This window comes from Myxocyprinus asiaticus, chromosome 37, assembly GCF_019703515.2.
Source record: "Myxocyprinus asiaticus isolate MX2 ecotype Aquarium Trade chromosome 37, UBuf_Myxa_2, whole genome shotgun sequence".
In the NCBI taxonomy this organism is placed as follows: domain Eukaryota; kingdom Metazoa; phylum Chordata; class Actinopteri; order Cypriniformes; family Catostomidae; genus Myxocyprinus; species Myxocyprinus asiaticus.
Genome location: NC_059380.1, coordinates 38,410,926 through 38,429,472, shown reverse-complemented (window position 1 = coordinate 38,429,472; position 18,547 = coordinate 38,410,926). Strand labels below are relative to the sequence as shown.

General features: G+C 34.1%; 1 protein-coding gene across 1 annotated transcript; it reads right to left on the bottom strand.

The window, feature by feature from the left end:
- Positions 1–249: 249 nt before the first annotated feature.
- On the bottom strand, positions 250–13,689 carry LOC127427920 (Parkinson disease protein 7 homolog). Its single transcript, XM_051675865.1, has 6 exons — positions 13,524–13,689; positions 11,879–11,980; positions 10,143–10,202; positions 9,825–9,894; positions 1,101–1,187; positions 250–713 (listed from the first exon to the last, which is right to left on the bottom strand). The coding sequence occupies exons 1-6, from the start codon at positions 13,611–13,613 to the stop codon at positions 553–555; spliced, it is 570 nt and encodes a 189-aa protein (XP_051531825.1). The 5' UTR covers positions 13,614–13,689; the 3' UTR covers positions 250–552.
- Between the last annotated feature and the right edge of the window lie 4,858 nt (positions 13,690–18,547).

Sequence of the window (18,547 nt, the reverse complement as noted above, 5' to 3'; positions counted from 1 at the left end):
GCCATCTTAATACGTCATTGGAAATATGGTTCAGGCAGCCAATAGGCTTTCAATCACTTGGTCTTCAGGGCAACGGGTACAGCTATGCAGTGCATTGACCTAAAGATTGATTTTAATATAAGAATGAGTGAAATTCATTTAAATTAGTATTCTATTGTGCCTGGTCTTTGCTTTTAGGTTTTAATGTGCTTAAGATTTAATAAGTAATGCAAACATTTATTTGTAATACATTTGAGTTAGGAGACCACGTTTAGTGCACTCAAGTTTTATTCTGGTACAGCAGTTTGTAAGTGCAAAGCTACAGAACTGGGAATTTAACATCACAGAAAGCTGTAAAATGCAAACTAAATTATCTATTTGCCTTGATTGATGCAGTATTCATACTCGATCAGAATTTTAATCAGTCTCCTATTAAATGTCCATATTCCCTTCCCATTACCAAAACCACAGGCTAGGAACATTATAAACCATCTAAGTTCAACTTCCTTTGAGATTGGAATAGCAATACAATTGTAAGTGCAACGTTAAACAGTGCAGATATTCACAGTTTGATTATTCTTTTAGGATGAGTGGAGCTTTGACTTGAGCTGCAACCTCAGCACCCATGAGTTCTTCAACTATTGTCAAGGCAAACTCAAAGCTGGTTCCCGGACCTCTGCTGGTGATCACATTTCCATCCTTCTGAACTCGTGCCTCTGAATATTTATAGTGATCTGAAAGAAGAATACAATGTCAAAATGATTGATATTGCAATGAGACCAGTCTACAAGCACAAGCTTTTGTAAAATGGAACAAAAAAGTAAACCAAGTATCCAAGTTTGAGAAGCACTCTTAAAAAGTTGTTCTTAAACGTAAACATTATAAAAAATAAATTAAACTTTTATACTAGATTGCTAGTATTCCATTCCGAACATAGTCAATTTACAGTAACTTGTGATATTTTGTCCAATGGTTGCCATAGTGCTGTAATCTATAGCACCCTCTGTTGGATGCTTGATTATGCGCCCTTGACAGCATGCATTGATGCTGTACTGCATACAGGACTGCAGCATTGATATTAAGGACCTGTGTACAACTAATAAGGGAAATAGAGACATTACCACCAGCCATCATCTTGTCCTTGGCACCTGGATGGGTGGTAACTGTGCTGCCGTATGCAATGCCATGAGCCAAGAGTGCCGTTGGGCCTGAAATAGATCAGAAAAATAAATTATTTATATACTCTCTTCTATTTTCTCTTAAAGACCCCATGAAATCAAAATGAGAGTTGTGTGACTTTTCATCCATTTTCATACTTTGAGACGATCCATGTAGCTAGTGTACTTTTAAACGTTAATAAAATTCACTTTTAGCAGATACACACATTTAAAATGTTGTTACTTTACTAAGCGACTTATGATTTACTCCCAGTGGACATTTATCTGGTGAAAAACATTTACATTTGAAGGAGGAAGCGGAGTCATATCTAGAGTCTAGAAAATCATAGACCTTCTAGTGTGTGGACACCAAGACTTGGGGGTGGGCTTTTTTGACTTGGGCCATTGAGAAACCACTTAGCAACTACCCATAACACCCTAGCAACCACAGAGCAATAGGCTTAAAAACCGAATAGCACCACCCTGGCAACCACTAGAGGTGTAAATCGCCAGTTTCATCATGATATGATATTGTATTGATTCTCTTAGCCAGCGATCCAATGTTTGCCGATACCTCAAAGTCTGCCACTATACGATTTCGATTCGATTCAGTGGCCTGCGAAAGAAATTACGATATTACTGTATATATATAATAAAGTCATACAATCACATACAAGTGATCATCAATCATTTGATGACAGCTCATTGCCTTGTGGAATGATGTAAACACTACAGTAACAATTTGTCATCTCTACATTACAAAAGTCTTTCAATCCAAAATACTTACATACCCATGACAGGAGAGTGTGTGCTATCCGTGTTTTTTTACACAGTTGTACTGAAAAGTTATTTTACAGTTTACAGCGATAAATGTTAGTAAGGGTGTTGATGTGAAGATGTGAAAAGTCTTGTAATTGATGTTGGTGCAGCAGTGCAGGCGTTTTTTCTCTCTCCCTCTTCAGCGCTGTTCAGAATATCGGGGCTCTTTAGACATTTGACATGGTTGAATTGCTCCAACGTGCTTTAAAAGCACAAATTCTCATGTAGAATTCAAAGGTGTTGCATGCACCACCATATGAGGGAAGCCCAATTTAATTGTGCATGTGAGCCGCTCCGTGCTATCCGGTCACTGGAGTTCACAGCCCTGTTGGCATGCGCGCACGGATTGATTGAAGTTGCAATCTGCTCTTTCCGCGCACATCCATGTCCCACATGAGAAGCATATTTAGTGATTATAAAGCAAGATGAATATCATAAGGTTAATGCACCATATGACAGAAATGTATACGGACGTAGCTGGCATTAGAGCGTTAGAATAAATGTTTATCTTAAAAAAAATAAACAACGATCTTTACGTTGTGTTTTGATGACACTGCATCGTTGGTTAACTGATCGATGCATCGATCCAGATCGATGGATTGTTACACTCCTAGCAACCACCTACAACACCCTAACACTGTGGCTTCAAGTTTTACTTGTGCAAGTACAGATCTTTTTTCCAGAAAAAGTTAAAAGTCTAGTTCTTCATTATAAGTTCTTACTAAAGTCAAGCAGTGCATTTGTGACCACTCCATTTTGAGTTACATTGATGCGGAAATCACAAAAGGAAGGTCTTGGCCTTCTAATTATATAATTTCTATGTTTTCATGCCAAACCGTTGTCGAGATATAAATTTTAGGGCCTCTGCTTTTCTTTTTATATGTGCTTCCCCTGGGAGATATTATCAGGAATCGTGGAATAAGTTTCCACTGTTATGCCGACAAAACCCAACTTTATATTTCTTTGACACCCGACGAAATTTCACAATTCTCCAAATTAGTAGAGTGTATCAATGAAATCAAAGATTGGATGGCCAGAAATTTCCTTCTACTCAATTCCGACAAAACAGAGGTACTAATTATTGGAACAAAAACCTCTATAAATATGCTGCTAAAATATAATTTGACTCTCGATGGATGTACTGTTATGTTGTCTTCTGCAGCGAAGAACTTAGGTGTTATATTTGATACCAATATGTCATTTTAAAATCAAATTTCCAATGTTTGTAGAACAGCATTCTTCCACCTAAGAAATATTGCTAAATTACGACACATGCCCTCTGTTGCTGATGCCTAAAAACGAATTAATGCGTTCATGACCTCAAGATTAGATTATTGTAATGCATTACTGGGAGGATGTCCTGCAAGTTCAATAAATAAACTTCAACTGGTTCAAAATGCAGCTGCCAGAGTGCTGACTAGAACCAAGAAATATGATCATATTAGCACCATTTTATCATCGTTACATTGGCTACCTATATATTTCGCATTAATTTGAAAATTCTGTTAACTACATACAAAGCTTTGAATGGTCTAGCTCCACAGTACTTAAGTGACCTTCTACCATGCAATATTTCATCACGTCCATTACGATCGCAAAACTCTGGCCTGTTAATAGTTCCTAGAATATCAAAATCCACAAAAGGAGGTATATCTTTTTCCTATTTGGCTCCAAAACTATGGAAAAGTCTCCCCAACACTGTTCAGGACACAGACACACTCACTGAGTTTAAGTCTAGACTAAAGACTCATCTATTTAGCCAGGCTTACACCTAATTTATCCTTCACCACACAATTAGGCTGCTTTAGTTAGGTCTGCCAGAACCTGAAACATTTATAATGATCAATAACTTGAATGGCATCTAAGCTAATATTCTTCTATTTGTTTCCATGTCTCAACCTCGGGACTCCTATCCCGAGGTCACCAGAACCGGCCGGATCCAGCTCCATTCCTGGTTGGTATCGGACTCCACTGCAAAATGCAGTCGGTGCCAACCAGACATCATTTCAGTCTATTATGATGGACCTCAGAGGATGAACTGATGCCAACTCCAACCATAAGACATGGGATACTTCATATGCCATTGCCTGAACCTTGGATTTAGGACAGACCTCACCGAAATTACCGGCTGGTTGAACTGCAAAGCACCTTACTGATCTCAGCCTGCATCGCCGTGGTTTAATGATGGACTACACCTTAAAATGAAATACTTAGACTATCAATAAATTGCCAACAAAAGCCTTCATCAGCCAACTAACAAGGACAATACATCTATGTGAACTTCTGCAGTTAATCCAGGATGAACTTCAAAGACATTAGTCATTAATCTTACAGTTCTTACAAAATCTTTAAACACTGACCCTTAACACTTACTTAGTTTAATAATTTTAAACCATGACTTGCACTGCACATAAATAACTAATATTGGCATTATATTCATGTTGTTTAGTCAGAGGGGAACTGGCCCCCACAGTGAGCCTGATTTCTCCCAAGGTTATTTTTCTCCATTAACCAACATCTTATGGAGTTTTGTGTTCCTTGCCAAAGTCACATTCAGCTTGCTCACTGCGTTTCTAAATACAATTATTATTTAATTACTTATTTTTATACACACTTCATAATCATATTTAATCAAACTACACAATGATGGCTCTAAGACTTTATAGATATTACGGTTTCAATTTCTGTTAATGCATGATTTTCTGTAAAGCTGCTTTGAAACGATGTGTGTTGTGAAAGGCGCTATACAAATAAAATGACGACTTAAATATTTAAACGATGACTATCCTAAAACCTTGTTTATATAAAAAAAAAATTTAAAAAAAAACTCTAAAGATTCCAAACCATTCTCAAACATTATTTGACAGAATTGGAAGACTTTTTCAAGCATACATTAAGTTATTACGACATAATTAACAGTTTAATTAAAAAAATATAATGCAGGGACACTGCCCTTGCATGCTCTGGGAATAGCAAAGTGAGTTCTGCATTGTATCGCTATCAGCAAAACATCAATGCTTTCGAATCTAAAATTAACCATGTAGATAATTTCCATCTGATTCCACAATCTGTATTTGAAGAAGGAACGGAACAGAGTAAAAAAAGATGTAAAAAAAAAAAAAAATCGACCATTAGTAAAAAATGGTCTAAAAATACCAGACATTTGCTGCTTTCTGATTGATCATGCATGGAGCTCATCTGAACATTAATGAAAAGAGAGCTCTTAACTATTGATTGTGCACTTTGGCAGGCACCCAGTGCAGTCTAGTGATTTCACTTTCCCTGACAGGACGTTTGCTGACCGATCTAACCCTTGCTTCTACTGTTACAGCCGTTGATTGTGAGACACCGAGTCCCTCACAAAGGTGATGAGCGATGGACAGGAATAAGGAATCTTTATATCTCAATCATGGTCTTAAGGACATCAGAGCTTTTAGTGCATGTAAAGTCTTTGAATACTCATTGACTGGCACGATACTATGCTGACATCATTACAATGGCAGTCTAAGTGCTTAATCTTTGATCCAGTTTAATATATTAGCGCATACAAATTTAAAAGTTAATACTTACTCGGAATGTCCTTAAAGGGATAGTTCACCCAAATGAAGATTCTGTCATCATGACGTTTCAAACCCGTATGACTTTCTAAAAGCATCATAAACATAATCTATGCAATTTGTCTGCTCTATTACAAGTAGGGCAGCAAATAAAAATAAAAACATTTGATAATCGACTAATCTAACAATTATTAGAATGATTATTAAATTTTTCATAATTCAGTTAAGTTGCTATAAATATATTATAGCACTTTATCTTACTTGCTCAGCAATATTCTGGCAGTAGTTGGCTAGAAAGAGAAAACTCACCGTAGAAGCGGAGAGTTAACACTAATGTTCGCTATAGCACCGCTTGTGGCAATGTTGAGAATGCAGCGCATACTTGCGTTGTGTTATGAATTGTTGTCTGACACAGAGTCGAGCTTGTGTAGCTCAAAGCATCTGCGTTCACATACTTGCGTAGAGTAAGTTTCCGACCTAAAACAATAGCTATAGATTCCATGTTTTAAAGGTTTTCCACGGCAGTAAAGAAAACCATTTCCTGTTCATTATAAATTCCTAAGGGGACATCTGTCATTTTTCTGGGACGTCTTCCACTCTGCTCTGCTCTTTACGGCCACATGGGCTCACTGTCCTCATTCACAGTGTCCTTCACGAGCCCTTGAATGGCAAAGCTGATAGCACACATCCCTGTATTCAATACGCTCCTAAATGAAGATTGAAATGCTTAATATTTCCAATTATTACTCCTCATCACTTCATATTATATTCAATTTGTATTTTAGAATGTAAGTTTTACTGATCTGCAGTTATAATTACAATCTATTGAGCTTTGAGTAACATCCCCCTTTTTCCTGAATGAGGAAGTGTTCCACAATTCGTGTTTATTCTTAGCAGGTACAGTAATGTTTAGAGTATTACATTTGTAAAAATGGTCAAAAAACATGTTGCTCTATAGTGCCGATACTTCACAGAGTCGGGATGACCATTTTTTCGACAGTGCCTCAATTGAGTATGTACAGGTGCATCTCAATAAATTAGAATGTTGTGGAAAAGTTCATTTATTTCAGTAATTCAACTCAAATTGTGAAACTCGTGTATTAAATAAATTCAATGCACACAGACTGAAGTAGTTTAAGTCTTTGGTTCTTTTAATTGTGATGATTTTGGCTCACATTTAACAAAAACCCACCAATTTACTATCTCAAAAAATTAGAATACATCATAAGACCAATAAAAAAAACATTTTTAGTGAATTGTTGGCCTTCTGGAAAGTATGTTCATTTACTGTATATGTACTCAATACTTGGTAGGGGCTCCTTTTGCTTTAATTACTACCTCAATTCAGCATGGCATGGAGGTGATCAGTTTGTGGCACTGCTGAGGTGGTATGGAAGCCCAGGTTTCTTTGACAGTGGCCTTCAGCTCATCTGCATTTTTTGGTCTCTTGTTTCTCATTTTCCTCTTGACAATACCCCATAGATTCTCTATGGGGTTCAGGTCTGGTGAGTTTGCTGGCCAGTCAAGCACACCAACACCATGGTCATTTAACCAACTTTTGGTGCTTTTGGCAGTTTGGGCAGGTGCCAAATCCTGCTGGAAAATGAAATCAGCATCTTTTAAAAGCTGGTCAGCAGAAGGAAGCATGAAGTGCTCCAAAATTTCTTGGTAAACGGGTGCAGTGACTTTGGTTTTCAAAAAACACAATGGACCAACACCAGCAGATGACATTTCACCCCAAATCATCACAGACTGTGGAAACTTAACACTGGACTTCAAGCAACTTGGGCTATGAGCTTCTCCACCCTTCCTCCAGACTCTAGGACCTTGGTTTCCAAATGAAATACAAAACTTACTCTCATCTGAAAAGAGGACTTTGGACCACTGGGCAACAGTCCAGTTCTTCTTCTCCTTAGCCCAGGTAAGACGCCTCTGACGTTGTCTGTGGTTCAGGAGTGGCTTAACAAGAGAAATACGACAACTGTAGCCAAATTCCTTGACATGTCTGTGTGTGGTGGCTCTTGATGCCTTGACCCCAGCCTCAGTCCATTCCTTGTGAAGTTCACCCAAATTCTTGAATCGATTTTGTTTGACAATCCTCATAAGGCTGCGGTTCTCTCGGTTGGTTGTGCATCTTTTTCTTCCACACTTTTTCCTTCCACTCAACTTTCTGTTAACATGCTTGGATACAGCACTCTGTGAACAGCCAGCTTCTTTGGCAATGAATGTTTGTGGCTTACCCTCCTTGTGAAGGGTGTCAATGATTGTCTTCTGGACAACTGTCAGATCAGCAGTCTTCCCCATGATTGTGTAGCCTAGTGAACCAAACTGAGAGACCATTTTGAAGGCTCAGGAAATCTTTGCAGGTGTTTTGAGTTGATTAGCTGATTGGCATGTCACCATATTCTAATTTTTTGAGATAGTGAATTGGTGGGTTTTTGTTAAATGTGAGCCAAAATCATCACAATTAAAAGAACCAAAGACTTAAACTACTTCAGTCTGTGTGCATTGAATTTATTTAATACACGAGTTTCACAATTTGAGTTGAATTACTGAAATAAATGAACTTTTCCACGACATTCTAATTTATTGAGATGCACCTGTAGATGTCATGAAGCGATGGTCTGAGGTTAGTTATGTTGATGTCATTAACTACTTTGAGAAGTTATGACAGCCAACAACTGCACAAGTTGAGCCTGAAATTCATTTTTACTACAAAAAACTTAAATGGTTGTTTTTCTCCATCTGAATCGCTTGTTTCAGTTAAATTTACATTGCATCTCGAGACCAGAAACAGATAACAGGCAATTAGAATCATCATGGCCCTGTCCAGTGGTTGCTCAGGAAAACTGTAGATATTGACATAGATGAGATATGCATCACACATCATGAAAAAAATTACAACGAAAAATGGAAATTCAGATTTTCTGAATTTTCTTTCTTGCATGAAAAAGAGATGTTAGTCAGAATTTTTACACTGTTCTTTTCTATCCAACGATATCATAATTTGACCACGGGCTGTCAAGTTCCAAAAATGAGGAAAAAGCACAATAAAAACCCCCCGAAAATAGTCAATATGACTTGTGCGCTATATTCAAAGTATTCTGAAGCCATTAAACAGCTTTGTTTCAAGAACAGATGAAAAACAAGTTGTTAATTCACTGATAATCTTCCCCCGCCACAACTCTCAAATCTCGATCATGCTTAACTTGATGCTTGAAAACGCACCACACAAGTTGAATAGCACGATTTAACACCGTTGTTTCTCGTGTGTCTCGTAATCAAACCTGTTGCACACATTTTTAATATACAGAAGTGCAACTGATTTGTACGGAGCCCCTTAGAGGTTAGAGAGGGAATTTATTATCTGAAATAGTTTTGCGTTCCCTCGCAATTATGTTGGGTTCCCTCGCAATACCTTTATCCATCCCTTATGAAAATGAATTATGGTTTTACTACAGTAACCCTAGTTGAAGTATGGTATTTGTCATTAAACCATAGAAACCACAAAATTTACCATGGTTTTACTAAACCATATTTAACCATGAAATTAGTGGTAAAACCATAGTAATAATACAGGAAAACCAAAACTATGGTATTAAAAATCATAAACATGCTTAACATGGTTAATTTGTGGTACACCATGGTTTTTAAAACCACAAAAAAACAAACAAAAAAATGGTTACAAGGTTACTGCAGGTTTACTATAGTTAAACCATGGTTAATTTTCATGGGTAAGTAAGGGCATGTTTTTAAAAACCATACTTGTACCACAAATTAACCATGGTGTTACTACAGTAAAACTGTATTAACCATGTTTTCTTTGTCAGAATGACTGATTTTTATTACCACAGTTTACCTGTTTTATTACTATGGTTTTACTCCAAATGCCACAGCTGAACTATAGTAAAACTATGGTCAATTTTGTGGTTACTATGCTTTTACTACAAATGCCAAAAGCAAAACTATTGTGAGGGATCTAGGGTGGAGGGGAAGATTTTGAGTGAATAATTCCTAAAATCTCCTTTTGTGTTTGGAACTACATGAGGGTGAGTAAATGATGGCAGACTTTTTATTTATGGGTAAACTATCCCTTTAACAAAATATCCAGACAGTTTAGGTGTAGAACAAGGGAAAAATGTCCTACATTAAAAAAAGGCCATCTGTGAAACTCATATTGGAGGAAAAAGGTAATGTGAGACTTCTCGTCTTGACATTTCGCAAAATGGAGCAGCATTAAAGCAGTTCAAATATATGATGTTTATCCAGGGTAAGGTTAATGTGTGCACAGAGAACAAAATATGAAGATTACCAGCACAGATTGCAGCGATCAGACCCTTCCTGCCCTCCTGGTCCTGCAACACCTCTTTCACAGCAGGAGACTACAACACATACATAAACAATATGCATTGCTGAAATCACTGGCACAACACCTTTTACATTTATGCAATTATGCAATGTTTGTATGTCATAATGCATCTAGATTTCTAACTTCATCAAATGGCTCAAAGATGTTTCCTATTTTATTTCTGAAGGACACATCCTTATGTTATGTAACATGAATATGGTGTGAAATATATCTTATGTACTACATTCAACAGCAAAATATACATTAATAAAACATCTGAACCTCTGAAAGGTTCTGAGCTCCAAGCAAACCTCCAGGTAGAAGTACAACATCATATGGACCCTGTTGAACAAATGACATAAGAGCATTACATTTACATAAGCAGGCAAATAAATAACATTAAAGGGACAGTTCACCCAAAAATGACAATTATCTCATCATTTACTCACACTCATCCCATCCCAGACTTTCTATCTTCTGCAGAACACAAATGAAGATTTCTAGAAGAATATTTCAGCTCTGTTGGTCCATACAATGCATGTGAATGGTCACCAAAACTTTGAAGCTCCAAAAAGCACATAAAGGTAGCATAAAAGTAAATTAAAGAATTTGAGTGAGAACAGACCAAAATATAACTCCTTTTTCACTGTGTATCTTGCCATTGCCGTGTCTAGGCAAGATCATTATTCCAAGCTTGTTTACACTTCCTAGTACTTGACACATGCGCAGAGCACTAGATGGTGCGAGGAAGTGTAATTGAGCATGAGAGATGCTCGTGAAGATGCCCATTTCTCAGTTATCTTAATATTTTTTTTTTTTTTTAGTTTTCAGTTGCATTACGCTTATTTGTCATCAAAATTCTGGCGAGTAAAAACAAAGAATTGCCATTGGCTAGTACATTTTTCTCAAACATGTCAGCAGAGGTTTATATAATAAAAAAAAAGGAGTTACATTTAGGTCTGTTCTCACCCAAAACTGATTAGATTGCTTCTGAAGATATTGATTTAACCACTGGAGTTTTATGGATTACTTTTATGTTGCCTTTATGTGCTTTTTGGAGCTTCAAAGTTCTGGTCACCATTCACTTGCATTGATTGTATGGACCTACAGAGCTGAAATATTCTTCTAGAAATCTTAATTTTTGTTTTACAGAAGAAAGAAAGTCATACACATCTGGGATGGCATGAGGGTGAGTAAATGATGAGAATTTTCATTTTTGGGTCAACTATCCCTTTAAGCAGGTAAACGATGGATGTTTTCATTTTATTTGGCAATAAAGATCTTTATAATAGCTGATGGGAATATGCAACAGTATATTTCTACTGTCGGTTTTGTTTTGTTTAACTGAAATAACTTTAGAAAGTTTTGTTTTCAAACCTAAAATATGGATATTCGAATGAGCTGTAGATCAGCAAGGTCTACACTAGTGTTTCATTGGCATGTCATCACTTGGCCAGAAGATGGAGGCATTACTCCATTTACTTGCTTTTCAAGTGTATCTCAATGCATCTTCAATGAACTTCAATACATTCACATTCACACTGATGTTCAATTCAGTAGAATTTTAAATATGTAATTATGAATTGATTGATTATTGGCATTTTACTTTGTCTATTGCCCTATTGTTCTTTTCCACGGGTAAAGGGTAACTATTATCATTGTTATTATTGTATCATTTCTACATCATTATTCATTTGAATATTGTATTTTCAAATACTTTATTTACCAATGTTTTATTTTCTATTACTTTTAATTATCAAATTGTTGATTATCAATTTTTCCATGTGTTCACATTTCATAATTGATTGCTTAATTTATTCATATTTTAATGTATTTATTAAATTCTCAAATGATTATTGAGTGGCACAAATGGATGCCTGTATGAACTAGACATTTAGATGCTTTAAGAAGTCAGTTTCAGCAGTTTGGGCAGCTAGATACAGACTGAAAAGACTCGAAATAAGTCTAAAACACCTAGAGTCTGTAGCCTAAATGAGTCTGAACAGTTAAACCCAAACCTGTTTGCGGGCGTCCTCTAGGCTTGCATCTGGGCAGATCATGACATCACGGCTGCACTGCACTGGCTCTTTACCCACCAGACCCGCCACAGTAACAGCTATCTATGAGAGAGGAGAAATGACAGAAGAAAGATTTTTCATAATGTTGAAAAACACTTCTTTAAAAAAAAAAAAAAAAAAAGAAATAGTAGTTTGCCTTAAAGGAATATTCCAGGTTCAATACAAGTTAAGCTCAATTGAGAGCATTTGTGGCATAATATTGATTACCACAAAAGTTAATTTTGACTCGTTCCTCCTTTTCTTTATAAAAAAAAAAAAAAAAAAAAAAAAAAATTGAGGTGACAGTGAGGCACTTACAATAGAAGTGAATGGGGCAAATTTTGAGGGTTTAAACACAGAAATATGAATCTTATAATTTTATAAAAGCACTTACATTAATTCTGTTAAAACTCATGTATTATTTGAGCTGTAAAGTTGTTTAAATTGTCATTTTACAGTCCTTTTAGGGTTTGTTGACATCATCGTGTTAACACGCATATTGTTTGTCTTGTGGCTATACTTTTGAAACAGAGTATTTTAAAAATTACTCTAAAACTTAGGCTAATGAAAGCATTTTAGCAAAACATGACTGCATGTCTACAACATTATGCAAGCTCTTATTAATTTTTTTTTATTACCCGATTAATCGTCAAAATCATTTAAAGTAAAAATAGATACTGTATCACAAAAGTTACATCTTATAATGGTAAGTCTATATTTCAGGACAGGATTTTTTTATTTTTTTATTATTAATTATATTTAAATAATAGGAGATGCACATTTTTATCATTTTAATTTAGTTAATTCAGGCTCTTGAAAGTGTTTGTGCCTTTGGGTAGTAGTACTTTTTTCAACATCAAGAGTTTAGGTAAAAATTGATAGCGTATTTTCAGTGCTATAATTGGTCACATCTCTTTTTTTTCATAATTTTAATCACCTTTTATCTTTTTTTGTGTGTGTGGTTCACAGTCCTGCACTGTTACAAATGCATTTGTAAAAGTACAAATATTCCATGTATTCCAAATGATACACATCTCTCATTTAAGGAGTTTATAATACTTAATGTATAACAATTCAAATTCTTTTTATTTTTTATTTTTTTTATTTATTCTTTTTTTATAAATAGTTTTAAAGTAGTTTTGCAGGCACTAAAGTAGTCTGCAGTCACTATTTTAAGTGTCAATTGTCAACTTCTCATTTACTTTACTTAATTTACCCATAAAATCTTAGTTGGTCATTTAATGTCAGAGTCCAGTTGACTCTACAGCAGAGCAGCAAACTTTGGCATTGACACACACACACACACACACACACACACACACACACACACACACACACACACACACACACACACACACACACACACACACACGGTCTGCCAGCAATGTGACCTTATACAGTACCGTTCAACATGAAGAATATCCAACAATTAGTGCAATAAAAATGTATCGTTGCTTTCACCTTACAAAGCCAATCACAGAAATCAAGAGCATGCATATGCACCCCACAAATTTAGGTAAAGACACGCATCTACTGGCACTGCATTGGCGCGAAACTTTAGAGTTGAATGCAACAATGTAACATGTTTCAGTGGTGTTGTACAGACCCCCGCTCTGCGCATGACATCTACAGGTATAACAGTCTCCATCTCCTCCGCACCCTTCGCCAGAATCACTAGAGCTCTTTTTCCAGCCATGACTGAGTGTCTGGAGGCCTCCGTGTCGAAATATAACTCACAAGACACTTTTAATTTGCGATTTAATTTATATCCGGGTGTAGTTACTTGTGGGGGGAAAAAAACAGGCAAAATAAAAGTCCTCCCAAATGCTATGAAACCACATGATAATAGAATGGAATGTTTAAATACTTTTTAAATGGGACTTTTTATTTTTATTTTTCTTTTCTTTTTTTTTTTATTTTACCTCAGTGAGGTAAATAAATTAACTATTTTTTACTTTAATTTGAAACTGTACATCATTATTCTGTAAGGTTAGGGCAGTTGTTTGGGGGAAACAGGTGCACTGCATATCTTTTTTATTTATATATATATATATTTAATGATAAAATATGTATTTATACTATTTATGTATTGTATTTATTTTTTATATATATATTAAGCACATACACATCCATATAATTAGAATAAATACAATACATAAATAGTATAAATATATATTTTAACATTAAATAAATAAAAGGAGAATCACCAACTGACAGAAGTAAATAACAGAAAGATTCTACTGTACAAGACCCAGAATTTAATTCTTTCTTTCAAAGAAACTCTGGCCTTTCTTTCATACATGTGTATGCCCATGTACAGTATATTTATTCGTATATATTTGTATGTCTAGCTGTATGTATGCACACACATATTATTTCCTTTAAGTCTATTTATTTATATATATTTATCTAGGGGTGAATGGGGTGGAGGTGGGAGGGGGGTTATTTATTATTATATTTATTTATTTATTATTTATTTATTTTTGCCCTTTGAATCAGTTAAAAGTGGTAAAATGGTTCAAATAAAATAAAAATCTATTCAAGACGTTTTGTATTGTTGTGGTTTACTTTTCTTATATTTCTGTTTGCTTTGTAAAAAGTGAAAAAGCAATAACTGAAAATAAATAAAAGAACATTACACAGATATTATGTCAAATTAAGCAAAGACAGTATTCAGCAAATGCAGTTTTCCCGGCTTTTATTATTATTATCTATAATTATTATTATTACATATAAAAAATAGCTGTATGGAAATGGTAAGTCTCTTGAGATATATATATATATATATATATATATATATATATATATATATATATATATATATATATATATATATAATTTATTTATTTATTTATTTGTCAACCAGGGCAAATTTTTTTTTTTTTTTTTTTTTTTAGAACAATAAATATTGTACAAACAAGAGTACATATAACAATACATGTCAGGTGTTTATGTGAGAAATTACATTAAAAAGCAAAAAAAAAAAAAAAACAAATACATAAAAAAAAATAAAAAATAAAAGGTTTGTACATTGTAAATAGTTGCATAGTTCGTATTGCTTTCAAATTTTTACTTTTAGAAATAGTTTCCAAATGTGTTTTAATGTAATGTTTTGTTCGAAAAACAGGTATTTTTTGAGTCCATTTGACTCTATGTATATAATAATGTGCCATAATAATAAATCTCTTAATAATTATAATATAAAGGAAATGGTTGTTTCCGGGTCTAGTTACTTGTGAGGAACGACAAGACAAAATAAAAGTCCTCAAAATAGCGCCCAATAGAGCCGCCATGAATGTTTCTTATTTAAAGAGTTTTACTTGGATTATTATTATAATTACATTTTATTTATTTATTTATTTTGGAACCTTACTTAATGGTTACTAAAATATAATATATATATATATATATATATCACATTTTAGAATAATAGTAAAGTCATCAAAACTATGGAATAACATAAATGGAACTATGGGAATTATGTTGTGACTAAACAAAATCCAAAATAAATCAAAACTGTGTTATATTTTAGCATCTTCAAAGTAGTCACCCTTTACCTAGAATTTGCAGACATGTACTCTTGACATTTTCTCAACCAACTTCTTGAGGTATCACCCTGGGATGCTTTTTAAACAGTATTGAAGGTGTTCCCATCTATGTTGAGCACTTACTGGCTGCTTTTCTTTATTATTTGGTCCAAGTCATCAATTTCAAAAACATTTTTATTATTATTATTATTATTAAATTTTAGTTTTGTAATGAAATAAATTAATAAATAGAAATAAATGCACAATTATATTTTTGTCTACAAAACTAATTTCAAACATTTAAGCATACACCTTCAGATCAAAAGATTTCAGTCAAGTGTTTCAAAACTTTTGACCGGTAGTATATATATAGGATTATAGGCTATATATATATATATATTATTTTATAACTGTACAACATTATTCTGAATGGCGAGGCCAGTTATTTTTGGGAAACAGGTGAAATGTGTCTTTAGACACTAGAGGGCGGTAAAGGCCATTGAAATGCACAGTAAATGGTACTGGTAATGGTAAATGTTGACGAGCATAAAACCAAAACATACTTTTCCCTAAATCAGCATTCAGTATCTTCATATACAGTATGACCAACAGACAATTTTAAAGTGTGGAAAAATGTCCTATAATTAAGAGATATACAACATTTCAAATGAATCATATGATTTTAATATTTATCAATGTAAAATATAATATCAATATACAAATTTGATGAGATACAGAGAGGGGACTGGCTGTGTGACATCTATTAAATATAAAATGTTTATTACCAAAAAGGAGCATTTTCACCTGATATCAAGGATGTAACTATATATTCAGGATTGGGGGGAACCAAACATGAATTAAAAATAAACAATTGACTTATATTGGTCGACCACTAATCAGAAATGTCTTTGGAGTTTACAGCCCTGCCTGATATCAATTAAATCATGAAGCTGATTGGATCATGACAATGTTACCTTCTACATGCAAAAATGATCTAAATCCTGCAATCTAAAGGGTCCCACGAAAATTAAGTATGAGTCTCAGGCTGCCACAGAAAGAGCATCTGGAGTTTTAGACACTTTTGCCATGTTTGCACGCCTCTGTGCATTGAGACCCCTTTATGCAATGCATCAGTCCAGGGTGCAGTGCAGCAAGGAGAGCACATACAGTGCATGGTGCTGGCAGAGGCCTGTTTGTTGCGTGCCTGTGCACAAATCCACCAAGCAGTGGTGATTACCAGCATATGCAGCTGGGATCAACTGAGCTCACCCTACAGAGTAGCACTAGCTTATTGTCCCTAAACGAACCAGCTTCTTTATTTAATAATTTCCCATACTCTTTACCTAAGATGCTTTTTGTATGCCTGTGCTACAAATACAAAATGGCAATTAAAGTTGTTTGTAAAACAGGTAACCCTGTTAAAACCAGGGATTAAGCTTTGAAACACTGACAACGCAGAGTCGCCCGCTGTACCATCTGTGCAGAATCCTCAACATACGCTGGCAGCTGCTTTGGCTGGTTAGGATGTACTGACACAGTCAGACAAAAGAGAACATCCTTGCCCTGTCGCCTTGGGTTTGTCATTCGGGCCTACCACAAATATGTTTATGTTTGTAGTTGTGTTTGTTCATGACCATTTTCTACCTTCTCTTGGGCCCTTAAAAGTAATCTGACTGTTTTTGATACTATATCTTTTAGACGACCTCTTACAATTGGCTAATTTCCACAAACAAAGTTCATATTGTCATTCATCAAGTCGCTGATTACCGAACAGGTATTTATGTACAGTAAATGTGGCCAGTAACATATTTTTATTCTTTCTTTCCTTCTTTCTTTCTTATTTGTTTATTTTTGTTTGTTCTTTCTTACATTCTCTCATTCATTTCATTCTTTTGTTTGTTCTTTTTGAGTTCATTCTTCCATTTGCTCTTTCTTTTATTTGATTATTATTCTGTTTCTTTGTTCATTCATTCTTTTTTTTTGTTCATTCTCTCACTCATTCGTTTCATTATTTTGTATATTATTTTATTCATTCTTTGAATGTTTATAATTTTTTTCTTCATTTCTTTGATAATTTTTTTCTTTCTTTCATTTGTTTTATTTATTCATTCAATTGTTAGTTTTTTCATTTATTTGTTTCTTTCATTCTTTCTCTCATTCATTTCATTCTTTAGTTTTGCAATCTTTTGTTCATCCTTTCATTTCTTTGATCTTTTTCTTTTATTTGTTTATTATTCTGTTTCTTTGTTCATTCTTATGTTTTTTTCATTCTTTTGTTCATTCATTTGTTTCAATATTTGGTATATATTTTTTGAATTTTTTCCTTCATTCTTTCATGTTTATTATTTTTTTCTTCGTTTGTTTGATCATGTTTTTTCTTTCTTTCGTTCGTTCACTTTTTTGTTTGTTCAATTGTTCTTTTTTCATTAATTTGTTTGTTGTTTCTTTCATTCTTTCTCTCATTCATTTCATTCTTTAGTTTTACTTTCTTTTGTTCATTCTTTTATTTGTTTGATCCTTTTTTCTTTTATTTCTTTATTTTTTTATTTGTTTGTTCATTTATTTTTGTGCTTTCATTCTTTCCCTCTTTTGTTTAATAATTTGTTTATTTTTTCTGCATTATTTTGTTCATTCTAAATTTGTTTATTTTCCATAATTTGTTTGTTTATTTGTTTGTTCTTTTTTCATTTGATTAGTTTTTTTTATTTTTATTAATTTGTTCATCCTTTCTCTCATTATTCTTTAGTTTTGCATTCCTTCGTTCATCCTTTCATTTGTTTGTTTTTTCTTCTATTTGTTTAATATTTTGATTCTTTGTTTGTTTGTTCATCAGTTAATTTGTTCGTTCAGTTTTTCTCTATTCGTTTCATTCTTTTGTTTATTTCTTTGCTAATTTTTTCATTTGTTCATTCATTTTGCTCTTTTATTTATTATTTTGTTTCTTCGTTCGTTAGTTCATTCCTTTGTTCCATCATTCATTCATTAGTCCTTTTTTTATTGCTTTCATTCATTCTTTAGTTTGCTCATTTGATTTGATATGTTCAACCTCAGCTGTGATGGCATCGTCTAACTAACGGAAAAGCAGGGCCCTTTTGCAATTTAA

Bases quoted from the DNA above. Each gene is read 5' to 3' on its own strand.
- LOC127427920 (XM_051675865.1), bottom strand. From the start codon at position 13,613: ATGGCTGGAAAAAGAGCTCTAGTGATTCTGGCGAAGGGTGCGGAGGAG. The intron at 10,203-11,878 runs GTTTGGGTTTAA...TTTGTTCAACAG, and splicing joins TAGAGGACGCCCGCAAACAG to GGTCCATATGATGTTGTACT. The intron at 714-1,100 runs GTAATGTCTCTA...TTCTTCTTTCAG, and splicing joins GGACAAGATGATGGCTGGTG to ATCACTATAAATATTCAGAG.